This window comes from Camponotus floridanus, unplaced genomic scaffold (assembly GCF_003227725.1).
Source record: "Camponotus floridanus strain SB8 unplaced genomic scaffold, Cflo_v7.5 scaffold124, whole genome shotgun sequence".
NCBI lineage: Eukaryota > Metazoa > Arthropoda > Insecta > Hymenoptera > Formicidae > Camponotus > Camponotus floridanus.
In genome coordinates this window covers 1-14,056 of record NW_020229242.1, presented here as the reverse complement: position 1 = coordinate 14,056, position 14,056 = coordinate 1, and the positions used below count along the sequence as shown (strand labels likewise).

Here is a 14,056-nt window from a genome sequence, read left to right as displayed (position 1 = left end):
TTTGATAAAAAATATACTTTAAATATTTATAATTTGATTTCTCTAATATTTATAGAAACTTATAGTCAAAAATTTTTCAAAAAGTCATCGCACTCTTAACTTTGCAAGAGACAACGAGTTTGACATTAATTAAATTACTATTTGCATTTATATTGCACACAGGTGCTCTTCTAAGACTTTTTTTGATTCTACGTTACTTTCAAGTTTATTATCCTTCTCTTGATTGCAAACGTTATGTATATCAACTGGCATTGTATTACTTACATCAATTTGCATTGTATTATTTACATTGACTAGTATTGCACTATTCACATCAACAGGCATCGGATCTTGGAGTGATTCGTCTTCTTTGGATTGCAGGACAGGAACGATTGGTTTAGCATTTTTTCTCTCTGGTAATACCTTTAAAAATGCCTCTTGCCAGGTATTGCCCTCTGTGACTCTTAATAGTATCTCGAAAACTGGACAAGTTCAATCATTGACAATATAAATTGCAGGATATAACTCGCATATATTACTTGAATTTGATTATAAACAATATATCTTTTCATAGGATAAATTTAATTTTATTCAAAATTTACTTGTTAGAAAAGTCAAATAAAAAAAAAATAATGACACTCGTATATAAATGATATACGAATATTACAAATTATAAATGATATTATAGTCGATTTAAAAAAAATTCAATGTCTTAACACTCACCATGGTCAATGGTTAACACCTTCCTCGCCTTCATCTGTAGAAACTTATCCAATGGCAATCGTCCATGTCTGATACCCGCATCTTTCGCTAGCTTGTAGCATATACCCTATATTTCAAACATTCCATATTTTAAACATTCCAGAGATTCGTCAAGAGAGACAATGAGTCATAAATCTCACCTTATGCGCGTTATGATCGACAAGGCCGCCTATAATGTATACCCATTCATGATTGAGACGATCTATCACATTTTCCGACTCGCTCGTAAGATACACGATTTTATCTTTGGGATAAATGTTTATGTATGATTCGGTGTGAAAGTTCACCTGCAAATCATCGTAACAAATTTAAGATTTGTCAAATTGCTTTCATCCATATGTATAAAAAATAATCACATACATCCCAGTGTTCGTATCCATTGTGTTTTTCCATATCAGCTCGTGACCTGCCAGTGAAGCTGGTGAGGGAAAATTGCATCGGTGCTATCGCTCTTCTATTTAAGGTATAGCACCTCAATATCTGCTTCGTTAACTTGGCGATATCTTTGTCGATCATTAATTCATCAAATGACAAGTCGATGGTTACCATCAGCTTGCAGGGACTAATGGCCATGGTGCTTTTCTTTAACAGTTTCCGCGATGGTCCTAGGCTCAAATTATTCGCACGTGCATAAGCACGTTTCTCCCTCGCTTTAGCCCTCTCTCGCAATCTGTATTAATAAATACATTGTTATGATATGTAATATGCAGTTTATTGAAAAAAGATATTCAGTTAAATATTTCAGGTAAAAAAGATATTCAGTTAAATATTTCAGGTAAATATTCACATATAGTCAGGTTCCATAAATATCAATTTTTATGACCTCTACAACATATGTCAAAATCATTGACATTTGTGAAGTCTAATCATATTAAATATTTACACGTTAGTTATGACAAATTTTCCTTTTACAAGAGACAAATATACAATTAGAAATGATTAAGATGAGGAATTTTACGTAAATTTTTCACAATTAACATAAAATTGCAAAAATAGAAAATAAATCGTACAAATATATCCTTTTGAAAAAGATTAATTCTTCGGAGACTTAAAAATATAAAAGAAACGACGACAAATTGTCACAATTTATAAAATTTCGAAACGCGACATTTCTAACCTCTTTTCATCCTTCTGCTCCAGCCACTTTTTCATCTTCTGCATTTTCTTGAATTGACGCTTGCTCATATTCGATGGTAACTCGGGCGATGTATCCGCAACGACAGTCTTGTTCTCCTCCGTACAATACTTGTTATCCATATTTTTGAATAATCGCTAACTCTGACGTGATCACGTACACACATGTGTATAAACATAAATTGGTTAGAATTGTCCGACGCATGCGCGTTTCCAACACAAGATTCAAGCGTCGAGCGTCTGCGCAGAAAACCATTATCGGTATCATTGCACAGACTCAGAACAAGGTCGAATCCAGCTAAAAAAATAGTTGTATATTATTATATATAATTTAATTAATTACAATATTTATCATTAGAAAGATAAAAATTTAGATTGTGAATTAATAGTGACCGAATACCAATCTAAGATTAAAAAAGACATATGCATTTTTTTCAGATATTTCTATTGAAAAAAACGCATCAGATAAAACTTTCCTGTACATTTTAAATGTGCCAAAAGATTTGCTCTTTATTCCACTTACTGCAATAATGTACACTAAAAATGACAGATCTATATTAAAAATGATAGATCTATGTTTAGTAGTTGGAAAGAAAGAGAGGAGAGATGAAAAATGCATCTAGAGAATTTAAAAGAATAAAAATCTAAAAATAATAATACATAAAAATTAATATTAATATTATGAATTTTTTTCATGAGGAATGTGGGGCGCACATTTATGCATTTATTTATTTAGATGAGATTTACTTTAGAGCACATTCAGTATTCAACTTTAATTTTATTTTCTCTTTCTTATGATATATAACATAATTACCTGTAAACGCTATCATTTTTGTGTGCTTACAGTGATACAGAAGCAACATTACAAGTACTATATTTACAGATAACATCTGTATAATAAAAAAAGCACCAAAAATCTAATGATGAAAAAAGGATAAATATTGTAGACCAGCATAAGTATCAACCAATTATTCCATCACTCTGTTTCATTAGAGTTGCAACTTTCTTTTATATCATAAATATTATAAATAAGATAAAGATTTCTATACGTTTCAAATAAATTTATATATTTTATGTATGTAATACTGCGCACACATATTAAAAGGTGATAATATCGCAGTTATAATAAGATACAATCTTGGCAATGTAGTGATTTTTGGATCCTACTTAAAATAATTTAATTTAATTTATTTTTGGGAAATGCGCACAATACTTGAGAACAAATTATTTTTGTGCCATGTATTACCTGTGTAAAATTCCACACACAGTATCATATTGTCTGCGATATATGAAAAGCTTCATCGTTGAAATATGATTGAGATATAAGAAAAGTAATATAGTACTTGTAATGTTAATGTGGCATACATAAATATTTTATATTTTAATTTTATATAATCAAGATGAGATAAGACACTCATGATTACTTTAAAAATGTGTCCACAAATATCATGTAACTTCAATAGCTGCACATTCGTCAAATGAATTCTATTACGTTAAATCACAGCAGCTTGTTTTAATTTAATCTAACCTAACCAATTATATTATATGCTTCTCATTAAAATGTGTAAAACTGTACGTCGCACATTTAATACGATTAATATACTACGTAATAAAATGTAATACACTAATGAAATAATTAAATATTATTTTTGAAAGCATGATAAAATCCAGACAGCATACGCTTGTGTTTACATTCGACATCCAAAGCACTGAGAGGTTAGGTTAGGTTAGATCGAAAAAATTTATCGTTTGACAGTTGGCAGCTATCCCTAGCCCTACGAGATAGGATGTGCAGCACTGCGCGTATACAAAATAAATTTGAAATCGCTCCTAGCATAACCATCTTCACGCGATCGACTTTATTTGAATTGCACCGAATCGAATTATGATACGGCGCCGATTTGTCCGAATGTAATTCGGGACACCGCGATGCTGTATAAGCGTCGAATGAGCACGCAAATATGCACGAATTGTCACGCAAATATGATAAATCAAATCTACTCACCGGCTGTTCCACAGGCCGCTCCTCCTCGGGACAGTTCGCTCGCCTCGGGACGTCCCATTCCGATCTTGATGCACACAAATCCACACGATATCATCAACGCGAACGCGCGACACTTTATTCGGCACTCCCAATACTCGCTCGCATCCGATAATCATCATCAAGGGCGCGAATAATGCGACGCAACTTCGCTCCATCTTCGCGATGACGCCATCACTGAATATCGTCAAAAATCGCTGTCGCGCGTTTCCATCGACACATTATGAAAGTCGCGCGATCATCCTTGGACACTCTCGACGCTCGTTCACTCGCGATATTCATTTAAAAACGGTTAAAAGATGCGAAAAATGCGGACGTACGACGATCCGTGTAACTGCGTATGACTCCGATTCACGCGCCAACATGGCGGCCGTATGACGCGTTTGACGTAGCAGTGACGTCGCAGTGACGTCGCAGTCACGCGCCAACATGGCGGCCGAACCACTGCGCATTCATTTCTGCGCATGGCCATTCCTGCGCGCAACTTTGATTTCTGAATATTGTCTACGGTTTTAATTAATAGCACATAAAGATAAATATATAAAGATGGAATCAATTAATCATATTGGTCATATATGTAGACTTGCCCGAAGAAATAGAGAAAAAATTGAAAGATATTTTTAATTTCTTTTTCTTTTAGTAAAGGATGGAAATGTCTATTCATAGGCTTGTTCTTTTTTTCCTCTTTCGCGCAATTTCGATTCAATATATAACGTAGAAAATTCATAGTATATTATGCTAATGAATTACGAATGATTCGATTGTTTTATCGCGCTTTTCCAAAGTCAAATCTTATAATATTTACTTTTGCATTTTAAAGGACAGAGAGCGAACTAAATAAATAAATAAATAAATAAATAAATAAATAAATAAATGATGTTCAGAAAAAGAAAAAGAAGACTTATAAATAAATAAATATATAAATATATAATAAAGATTGATATTAATATATACATATATATCATACGAACTTGTACGATCTCAAAATCTTTATCTTTTATTCCGTTACTCGAATACTTGTACGTTAACAGATTTAGGTTACACACATTGCATAAAGCTTCGATATTTTGCAATCTTCACCTCATCTCAATTTGGAGAAGCACTGCATTCCTTTCGATAAATGTCCGCACAAAAATACGTCGCGCTTCAAATAAATAAAAGTCACTCGATACTGTGCACCACTCTAATCGTACGAAATATATTCGACGATTTTTTTTGGATCACTGTGTTATCGGAATGTGCGATCAAAACGATTCGAAAACGATTCATATACAGAGTTTGAAGAGATATCCAATGCACGACAAATTATACTTGCGTTGATTAGTATTCATCAATACCGAACTGTTAATCGCGAATACGTACAACACTATCACACATTTTTTTCGCAAAGAACGATATACGAAATGCAATATTTCGCGCCTCGCGTTTTACTCATGCGGCCATCTTTCTTTGCTGTTTAGTATCGCCATCTGCATTCGCGTTAAACGCCAGAATTACGTAGTCAAGATATTTCGACTGCCGGTAAAGTCATCATTTTGTGCGTGTCGGTAAATTGTTAGAATCGCAAGCATGATTTTTTTATTTGTAGTATAATAAAATATGTAATTAAAAATTCATGTAAGAAACGTATTTTTAATCAAATTACATATACTTATTCCGTTACTCTAATACTTGTACGTTAACAGATTTAGGTTACACACATTGCATAAAGCTTCGATATTTTGCAATCTTACCTCAACTCAATTTGGAGAAGCACGTGCATTCCTTTCGATAAATGTCCGCACAAAAATACATCGCATTCATAATTCACTCTTATATTTAAGATCCTCTTAAGTAAGTTGGAAAATACAACTATTTTACTAACTGAACGGAATCTCAAGACGCGATCTAGATTATTTTAAATATAAATAAATAAATAAATATATATATATATATATGTATATACATAAATATATATGTATATGTATATACATAAATGTTTCGTGTCACGATAAATCTTATAAAATCATTGATCTTTAATAATATCTCATCAGTGAAAAAAAATGCTTTCGAATGTTACACTTTATGTAGCAAATTTTTTATATTGTTCTATTACAATTTTCATAACAGCAAAATATTTAATGCTTGATATGCTTTATATGTATATATAATACAATGTGCTAAATTATAAAGTGTAACAATTAAAAAGTATTACTATTATTAGTCGACTTAATTGCAAGCTATTCTTAATTACATGTTTATCCGATGCATCTTCTTCTTCAAATCTTTGCAATGTTGTGATCTGTCGTATTCCCAAGACTATAGGGACTCGTGCTTCTTCCTTCTTATCGTTTTATCATTCTTTTCTCTCTTCCATCTATAGGGACTATAGGGACTCGTGCTTCTTTCTTCTTATCGTTTTATCATTCTTTTCTCTCTTCCATCTTATTCAAAATATATAATAATTATTAACTAAGTATTATAATATATTATAATATAATATAATTATTATATTAATAATTAATATGTATAATATATATTAATATATAATATATATTATAATGTATAATATAAATTAATATATAATATATATTAATATATATAATTAATTAATAATTATTAATATAATAATTATAATTACGGTATCTCTCTTAGTCTGACTCTTTCTCTTTGACCTATCCGGCATGGGTGACCCTACCAGTAATTAAGGCCGGTGTTTACACAGTCTTATATTTAAAATCGTTTTAAGTAAAATTTAGAAAATGTTTGTTATTTCATTGAGATTGAACAGAATTTTAAGATGCGATCTAAGATTATATTTAAGATGATTAAATATAAAAACAAATTGTATGAATACCGACCTACGTTACCGCCGGCATAGCTCTCCGGATCATTAGAGTACTCAAACCTCCTCACCCGGCAAATGCCTTCGTTAAGGTGGAGATACCATCGAAGAGGTACAATTTTTTTATTTTATTTTCTTTTAATATAATATAGGTTTTTCAAATTTTCCAAATAGAAAATATAATACAAAGAATGTATAAAATATACATATATTATATATATATTATATAATTATAAAATATTATAATGCATAATTACATAGCTTAGAGTCATATAAAAATATATTACAAAATATATATTATAATTATAGTACAATTTATAAATTGGTATCAACATCAAATAAATATGTATTCGAATTTATTCAAATATTTTCAATAATACGGATAATGATGTTGAGAGTACACACACATTCTTGGACTTACAATAATACTATATATATAGAAAGAAAAAAAAGGAAAGTTCGGAGAATAAAATAATTTTTCGAAAAATGAAGATATATTTTCCATTTCTCGACATTTATTCAAGATTTATTTTCTATTGTTACAAATATCTTTTACACATAATTTTGTTATCATTTTCATAATAGTATAACTTAATATATAATATTTTATTTTAACTCTAAATACAATAGAGTTATAAAGTATAAATTAGAAAATTAATTTAATATATAATAATACAATCAAATTGAAAATATATAATGTATAACACTAACAATAATAAAATATATATACATAATACACACATATATATATATATATATATATATATATAATACATAAAATTGTTAATACATAAGATAATACATAAAATTTTTCGTTGAAAATATATAGTGTAATACATAACAATAAAATACATATATATTATATATAATACATAAAAAATTGTTATGTAGAATATATACATAGATTACTTTACTATATTACACGAAAATATCCGCAATACGTACAACGTAAAATTAATTAGAAATTTTTAGAAAATTTTTAGATTAGCGTAGCTGATAATCTATCGCGACTAAAAAAATCATTAATAAATTTCTCGCTTGTGTTCCTCTCAATTAAGAAAAAGTAATTTTAATGCGAAATTTTCATTCATTTTATAAGATTTTCTAAAAGAAATGTTTGATGACGCGGAAAGATAAGTAAAACTTCGATGTTACCCAACAATTAAATCAGAGAAAAAATTAAATTTCGCGGTTTAAATTTCGCGAATATATATGATAAATAAATAAATTAATAATAACAGTAATATTTAACCACAATACACATAATTTCTATAATAATCGGAATACAACGTGCGCAATATAATTATTATCATTTTGTGCGACAATAAAAATATTGCAACATTAGAGGCGCATTTCATATAATTTGCACAATATTATAATATACGTAAGGAATCAAACGCGGATGCAAAATCTAATAGTCGATTTCTTTTCAAATATACAATTTCATGTAAATTTCGCGATCAAAAGTAAAATATATATCTTGTTCCGCGAACAATTGCAAACAGGCTAAACTTTAATATCCTTATGCCTTAAAATAATCGCGTTATCGCCACGCTCAATGAAGAATAACTGGCCCAACGATTAGACCAGATCAAAATCCCTCTGCCGAGTGACACGCTGGTTAATATCTGACAGAGAGAAGAACGATCCTAAAAGTGGGAAGCGACTTCAATTTGTCTTATTTCTTCTATTTCGGATCTCGCGAAATCGATCCACAACGGATAGTTAAGTGATTCATTAAACATCAGAAGCTTCTCTACAAGAAAGAACGAAACCCCGATCTTCCTGACTACTCCCGATAACAGCGATTTCGACAGCGGATTAACGACTGTTACCCTTATCATTTTCAATATCTAATATTAAAATTCGCGTAAAAAAACATCTTCTTCCATTTTAAGAAATCTTTTCTTTTTACTAAAAAATGACTGGATATAATAGTTTTTATATACATGTTACAATCAAATATATTTAAAAGTAAAATGAAATACATGCGCTTTTATTGTTGCTTGATTAAATGTGTGAATAATAATAATTTTAGGGTACCAAATTTGCTCAAAATTCGAGACAAATCAAATCTGATAACAGCAAGATTAAAAAAAAATTCAACTTGAATATTTAGCAACATCAAATGAAAGATTATCAAGAAATTAATTTTTCTGTTGCATTTAACAGTTAAGACTTAGCACGTAACAATAATTTGCAGATATCTTACTGATATCAGAGTACCCATTCGATTTGTCTCGAATTTTTTAATTAATCACACATTTTATATTATATCATGCATTCCTAATATATTATTAAGAATAATATTAAAAAATAGTTTTTCAAATATGTCACAATTTACGCACATGTATTTTATTATATGTACACTCTTATCTAAAATAAACTAATTATAATATACATAAGATAGTGGAGCATCCAGTAATTCCTGCAAGTGGTTTCTTAAAAGAGACCAAAAATAAAATTAATTCAAAATTAATTAATAAAATATACTTGTTTGTAACCATAATTTTTCAAATAATAAAAATTTTGCACAAAAATGTTTGCGCGAAAACTTATTAAATTAAATTTATATTTGAAAAAGTGAATTTTATCTATTATATCCATTTTTGAATTATTATTTTCATTATTAAAATAATAGTGATATTAAAAGGAGGATATTAATGGAAGAACATTTTTAACAAAAAGAGAAAATATATCTTCTCTCAAAGTATAATGAATTTTGTAATTCGATTTCAAACAATGTAGGGTGATTGTCGTTAAATCATTGCCAAAACATTGTTTCCAGGAACCGCCACGAAAACATGGGTTTAATTCTTACCCTGTAATGAAACTTTCAATTTTCAATGAGGCACCGAACTAAGCGTTGCGGATAGATCTCACAAAAACCGGCGAGAAATAACTTTCCGCAATGAAAATCGTTTCGATTCTCCGCCAGTACAAACCGCGCATTTGCTAGCGTCCACCTGACATGAGGGACAGCGATAAGGCTTCTTCGTCGAGACAGTGATCACATTCAAAAACGTGAAAAGAACGCAATTGTTTACAATATAATTTATTATAAAATCGTAAATCAATAAATCGTAATCTATAAATATTTAACGCGATGCGAAATTCTCGAAATATATTAAATTAAAAACGATAATCAAAGAAAATTATTTTGTTTTATAGATTTTAATTTCCGCATGATTGATAATGTTTAATATTTTGCAATATTTTATTTTCGAATATACTTGTGTTTTCTATAATATTAAAAGAACGACAAATTTTACGTAAAAAGCTAATATCTAATTATTGGGTTAACATCGTGTTTTTCTTGATTCACTTTTATTTAATAACCTTTATATTATGTAAAAAAATTTTTTTACGGTATTTGCGCGATTACGAAAGTTTCTCGAATTTATTAATAATCTTTTAGTATAAAAAATAAGCTATCCAAATATTTGAATAATTTTGCAATAAAAATATTCAAATAAAATATATCAAATGTGTTAATTAAACAAATTTTGTTATTGTACGTATTTACCTAATTTCGTGTAATGTACAATAGATTTCTTTTACATTATTACAACTAGATTATAGTTTCTATACAATTGCAAAGAAAATTATGAAAAATAAAAAATAATATAATTACAATTTATAGATATAATTATAATGTTAATTACAATTTAATAATTGATGCTATTAGTATCAATATTCTCAACATAAGAAAACTGCAAAATTTTTATTATTTAAAATGATTATTCAATGATAATCAATGTATATGATTTCAAATAAGTTAGAAAAAAAAATTATTTAAAATGAATTACTTGTGTCTCTCAATATTTTATCAAATAAATATTATCATTTTAGATACTAATAACATTCACCTTTGAATTTAAAATTGTATAATTTAAAAAAAAATTACAATTTTTAGTAGTGATAAAATAAAATATTAATACAATTTACAAAAAATAAAATATTAAATTTAGTACATGTTATACGTATAATAAAATGCAACTTAAATGTACATTATGTATTTAAGTTACATTTTTTACATTTTCCATACATTAATTTTTTTTATTTTTATTTATAGTTTTTTTATAATTAATTTCAATTCTTTATATATAATTTATTTAATTTTATATGAAATAAATTATATATATATTTAATTTTTATATGCCCTAATAGCCCTAACAATCTTAACAACCCTAACAGACCTAATAGCTCTAACAAGCCTAATACAGACCCCTAAAAATAACATATTTTTATGTTTTTTTTTTCTTGAAATAAATTTAATTTTTATATGCTTTAATAGCCCTAACAAACCTAATAGGCTTAACAAACCTAACAGTCCTAACAGCCCTAACAGACCTAACAAAGACCTAACAGCCCTAGCCACCCTACTTGTTGGCTTACGCCAGCAGAAATTCACGATCAAGTGAAATTTGGGGAACCCTAATTAGGAATCCGCGATAATGAAAAATTTAGGAAGCCCTAACCGGAAATTCGCGATAAAAAGAAGCCTTAGCGGCGCAACACATCTTTTGGCCAATATTGCCAATATTGATGTATTTTCCAAGCCAGTTATCTCTGCTTCTGGCTATATTCATTTTGACGACTATTTGTTTAGTCGTCGATTATTCGTACGATCGTACGATATTATGATCGTATTTTAACGTGCGTCATTTAGTCGTCAGAAATCGCAAAATAAATTATCGTGCATAAAATATAATTAGCATGCATTTTAACTCTCGGTCGGCGGGTTGCTTATAAATATTTTTATTTTTTAGATTAAATATTTAGAAATTAAAAATCTATTTTTAAAATCGTTTTGTAAAAGTCTGTGTGTCCATATATATATAATGGAAATAAATATTTCATGTATGTCTACTGTTATTTTACAAATATTTATTCTTTTACTTTAATTTTTACACGTATTGTCCCGCCAATCAAGAGTTAGAAGCAACGGATTTCTTCATGCATTTACAAATCCTTTGCTTCAAAATAAAAAGTTGTCACTTACCGGCACTGATGCGCAACAGCGGAATTGATATTGAAGCTATGTTGTCTGTAACATACAAATATAAAAAATGCAAATTATATCAATGTTCAAAATAATTAATATTTTAAGAAATTATTATTGGACTCATTGAATTTTATATCCGATATACGCAATTATAAATAGATGTATAAATATGAAATAATTTTATAAGTAATTAATTTTTTTAAGTAGAAACTTTTATAGAAAGAATTATTATAAAAATTTGTCCAATTTTTTCATGTTTAAATCATTTATATAAATCCAATTAATTAATTTATATAAAATTAATATAAATAATAATACACACCATCAGGTTGTTCCGCTGGTGCAAGATGTCTTTCCTAGGCCTGCTCCTCCTCTCAGATCATCTGGGTTGGTTACATCTATAACATACACATAGAAAATCCAAATTATAATAATGTCCAAAATAATTAATATTTCAAAGAATTATTATTGTATGTATGTTGTGTATCTTATATTCAATCCATATAATAATAAGTAGATTCATAAAATAATTCTATAAATTAAAGAAAAACATTATTAATAATTTTATAAAAGCTTATATCTTTACAAGAGATTATAGCTTTTATTTAAAAATCTTTTTCTCTCTTATTTAAATCATATAAATAAACAAATCACATTAATTGTTGCAATTAATTGTTTGATTTAAATTATAATAAATATATTTAATATTTAATATATAATTGCAAATAAATAAACTATTTACCAGAAGGTTGCTCTGCCGGAACCTGATGCCTCTCCTAGGCCTCCTCCTCCTCTCAGTTAGACGCGCGATACTTAACGGCACTCCCGCACTCACGAGCGATATTTTTATATCGCTATTTTCGCACTTTTACGCGCGATACTGAACGGCACTCCCGCACTATTCGATACGATTAAAAATTTTCTGTTTTGTCGCGCGATGTATATATTTAATATATATATACTTTAAACGGCACTCCCGGTTTCGGTACGAGCGAAAATCCCGTTTCACTTGTGAAAGTGGGATTGCGAGAAAGTCCAACGCGAAAACGCGATGATGTGATGACGCGATGACGCGAAAAAGCTAAACGCGAAAACGCAGAAACGAGACGCCGCCGTCCGCGACACGTTGACGGCACCGACGACGAAAAGAAATATATATATATATTTTTCTTTTTTTAATAATATTTATGTTTTTTTCTCTGGAAATAAATTTAATTTTTATATTCCCTAATAGCCCTAACAAACCGAATAGCCCTAACAGTCCTAGCAGTCCTAACAGCCCTAGCCGCCTTACTTGCTGGCTTACACCAGCAAAAATTCGCGATAAGGTGCAATTTGGGGAGCCCTAATCGGAAATTCGCTTATAAAATTTAATTGCGCAACACATCTTTTGGCCAATATTGACCATGTATTTTTCAGGCCAGTTATCTCCACTTCTGGCCATTCATTCTGACGACTAATTTGTTTCAAAAACGATCATGCGATATTATGATCGTTTCTTTACGCACGTTATTCAATCAAAAATTACAAGTTATAAATTATCATGCATAAAAGATAAAAAGCATGCATTTGAACTCTCAATTGGCAGATTGGTTAGAAATATCTCTATTTTATAGATTAAATATTTATCGATTAAAAACCTATATTTTTATAAAATTGTTTTTTATAGAGACCGATATATAATAGAATTTTAGAATATTTCATGTATGTCCATCATACAATTGCAACAAAAATATCATCTATCTTTATTAAAAATATTTTTCCTTTACTTTTCCACTTTAATTTTTACTCGCGTATTGTCCCGCCAACGGAGAGTTAGAAGCAATGGATTTCTTCATGCATTTATAAATCCTTTGTTTCAAAATAAAAGGTTGTCACTTACCGGCACTGATGCGCAACAGCGGAATTGATATTGAAGCTACGTTGTCTGTAACATACAAATATAAAATGCAAATTACATCAATGTTTAAAATAATTAATATTTTAAGAAATTTATTATTGGATTCATTGAATTTTATGTCCGATGTGCGCAATTATAAATAGATATAGAAATATAAAATAATTTTATAATTAATTAATTTTTTCAAGTAGAACCTTTAGAAAGAATTATATAGAAAGAAATATTACAAAAATTTTCCCAATTTTTTCTTGTTTAAATCATTCACATAAATCAAATTAATAATTAATTAATTCATTTATATACAATTAATATAAATAATAATATTCACCATCAGGTTGTTCCGCTGGTGCAGGATGCCTCTCCTAGGCCTGCTCCTCCTCTCAGATCATCTGGGTTGTTGGCGTCGAT

The 14,056-nt window shown here is 28.9% G+C and overlaps 1 protein-coding gene across 2 annotated transcripts; it reads right to left on the bottom strand.

Moving 5' to 3' along the window:
* Positions 1-55: 55 nt before the first annotated feature.
* On the bottom strand, positions 56-3,895 carry LOC105249108 (tRNA methyltransferase 10 homolog A). Of its 2 annotated transcripts, none has more exons than XM_025415632.1 (6): positions 3,881-3,895; positions 1,859-2,173; positions 1,102-1,411; positions 882-1,028; positions 703-808; positions 56-461 (listed from the first exon to the last, which is right to left on the bottom strand). In XM_025415632.1, exons 2-6 carry the CDS (start codon positions 1,996-1,998, stop codon positions 148-150), a joined length of 1,017 nt encoding a protein of 338 aa, XP_025271417.1. In that variant the 5' UTR covers positions 1,999-2,173; positions 3,881-3,895; the 3' UTR covers positions 56-147. The 2 variants fall into 2 exon arrangements, with proteins under 2 accessions (XP_025271417.1, XP_025271416.1); XM_025415631.1 differs by lacking the exon at positions 3,881-3,895 and adding an exon at positions 2,690-2,736.
* Positions 3,896-14,056: the final 10,161 nt, after the last annotated feature.

Coding starts and splice junctions, on each gene's coding strand:
- LOC105249108 (XM_025415632.1), bottom strand. CDS start 1,998: ATGGATAACAAGTATTGTACGGAGGAGAACAAGACTGTCGTTGCGGAT. Junction 1,029..1,101: donor ATGGATACGAACACTGGGAT/GTATGTGATTAT, acceptor GATGATTTGCAG/GTGAACTTTCACACCGAATC. Junction 809..881: donor TCGATCATAACGCGCATAAG/GTGAGATTTATG, acceptor TTTGAAATATAG/GGTATATGCTACAAGCTAGC.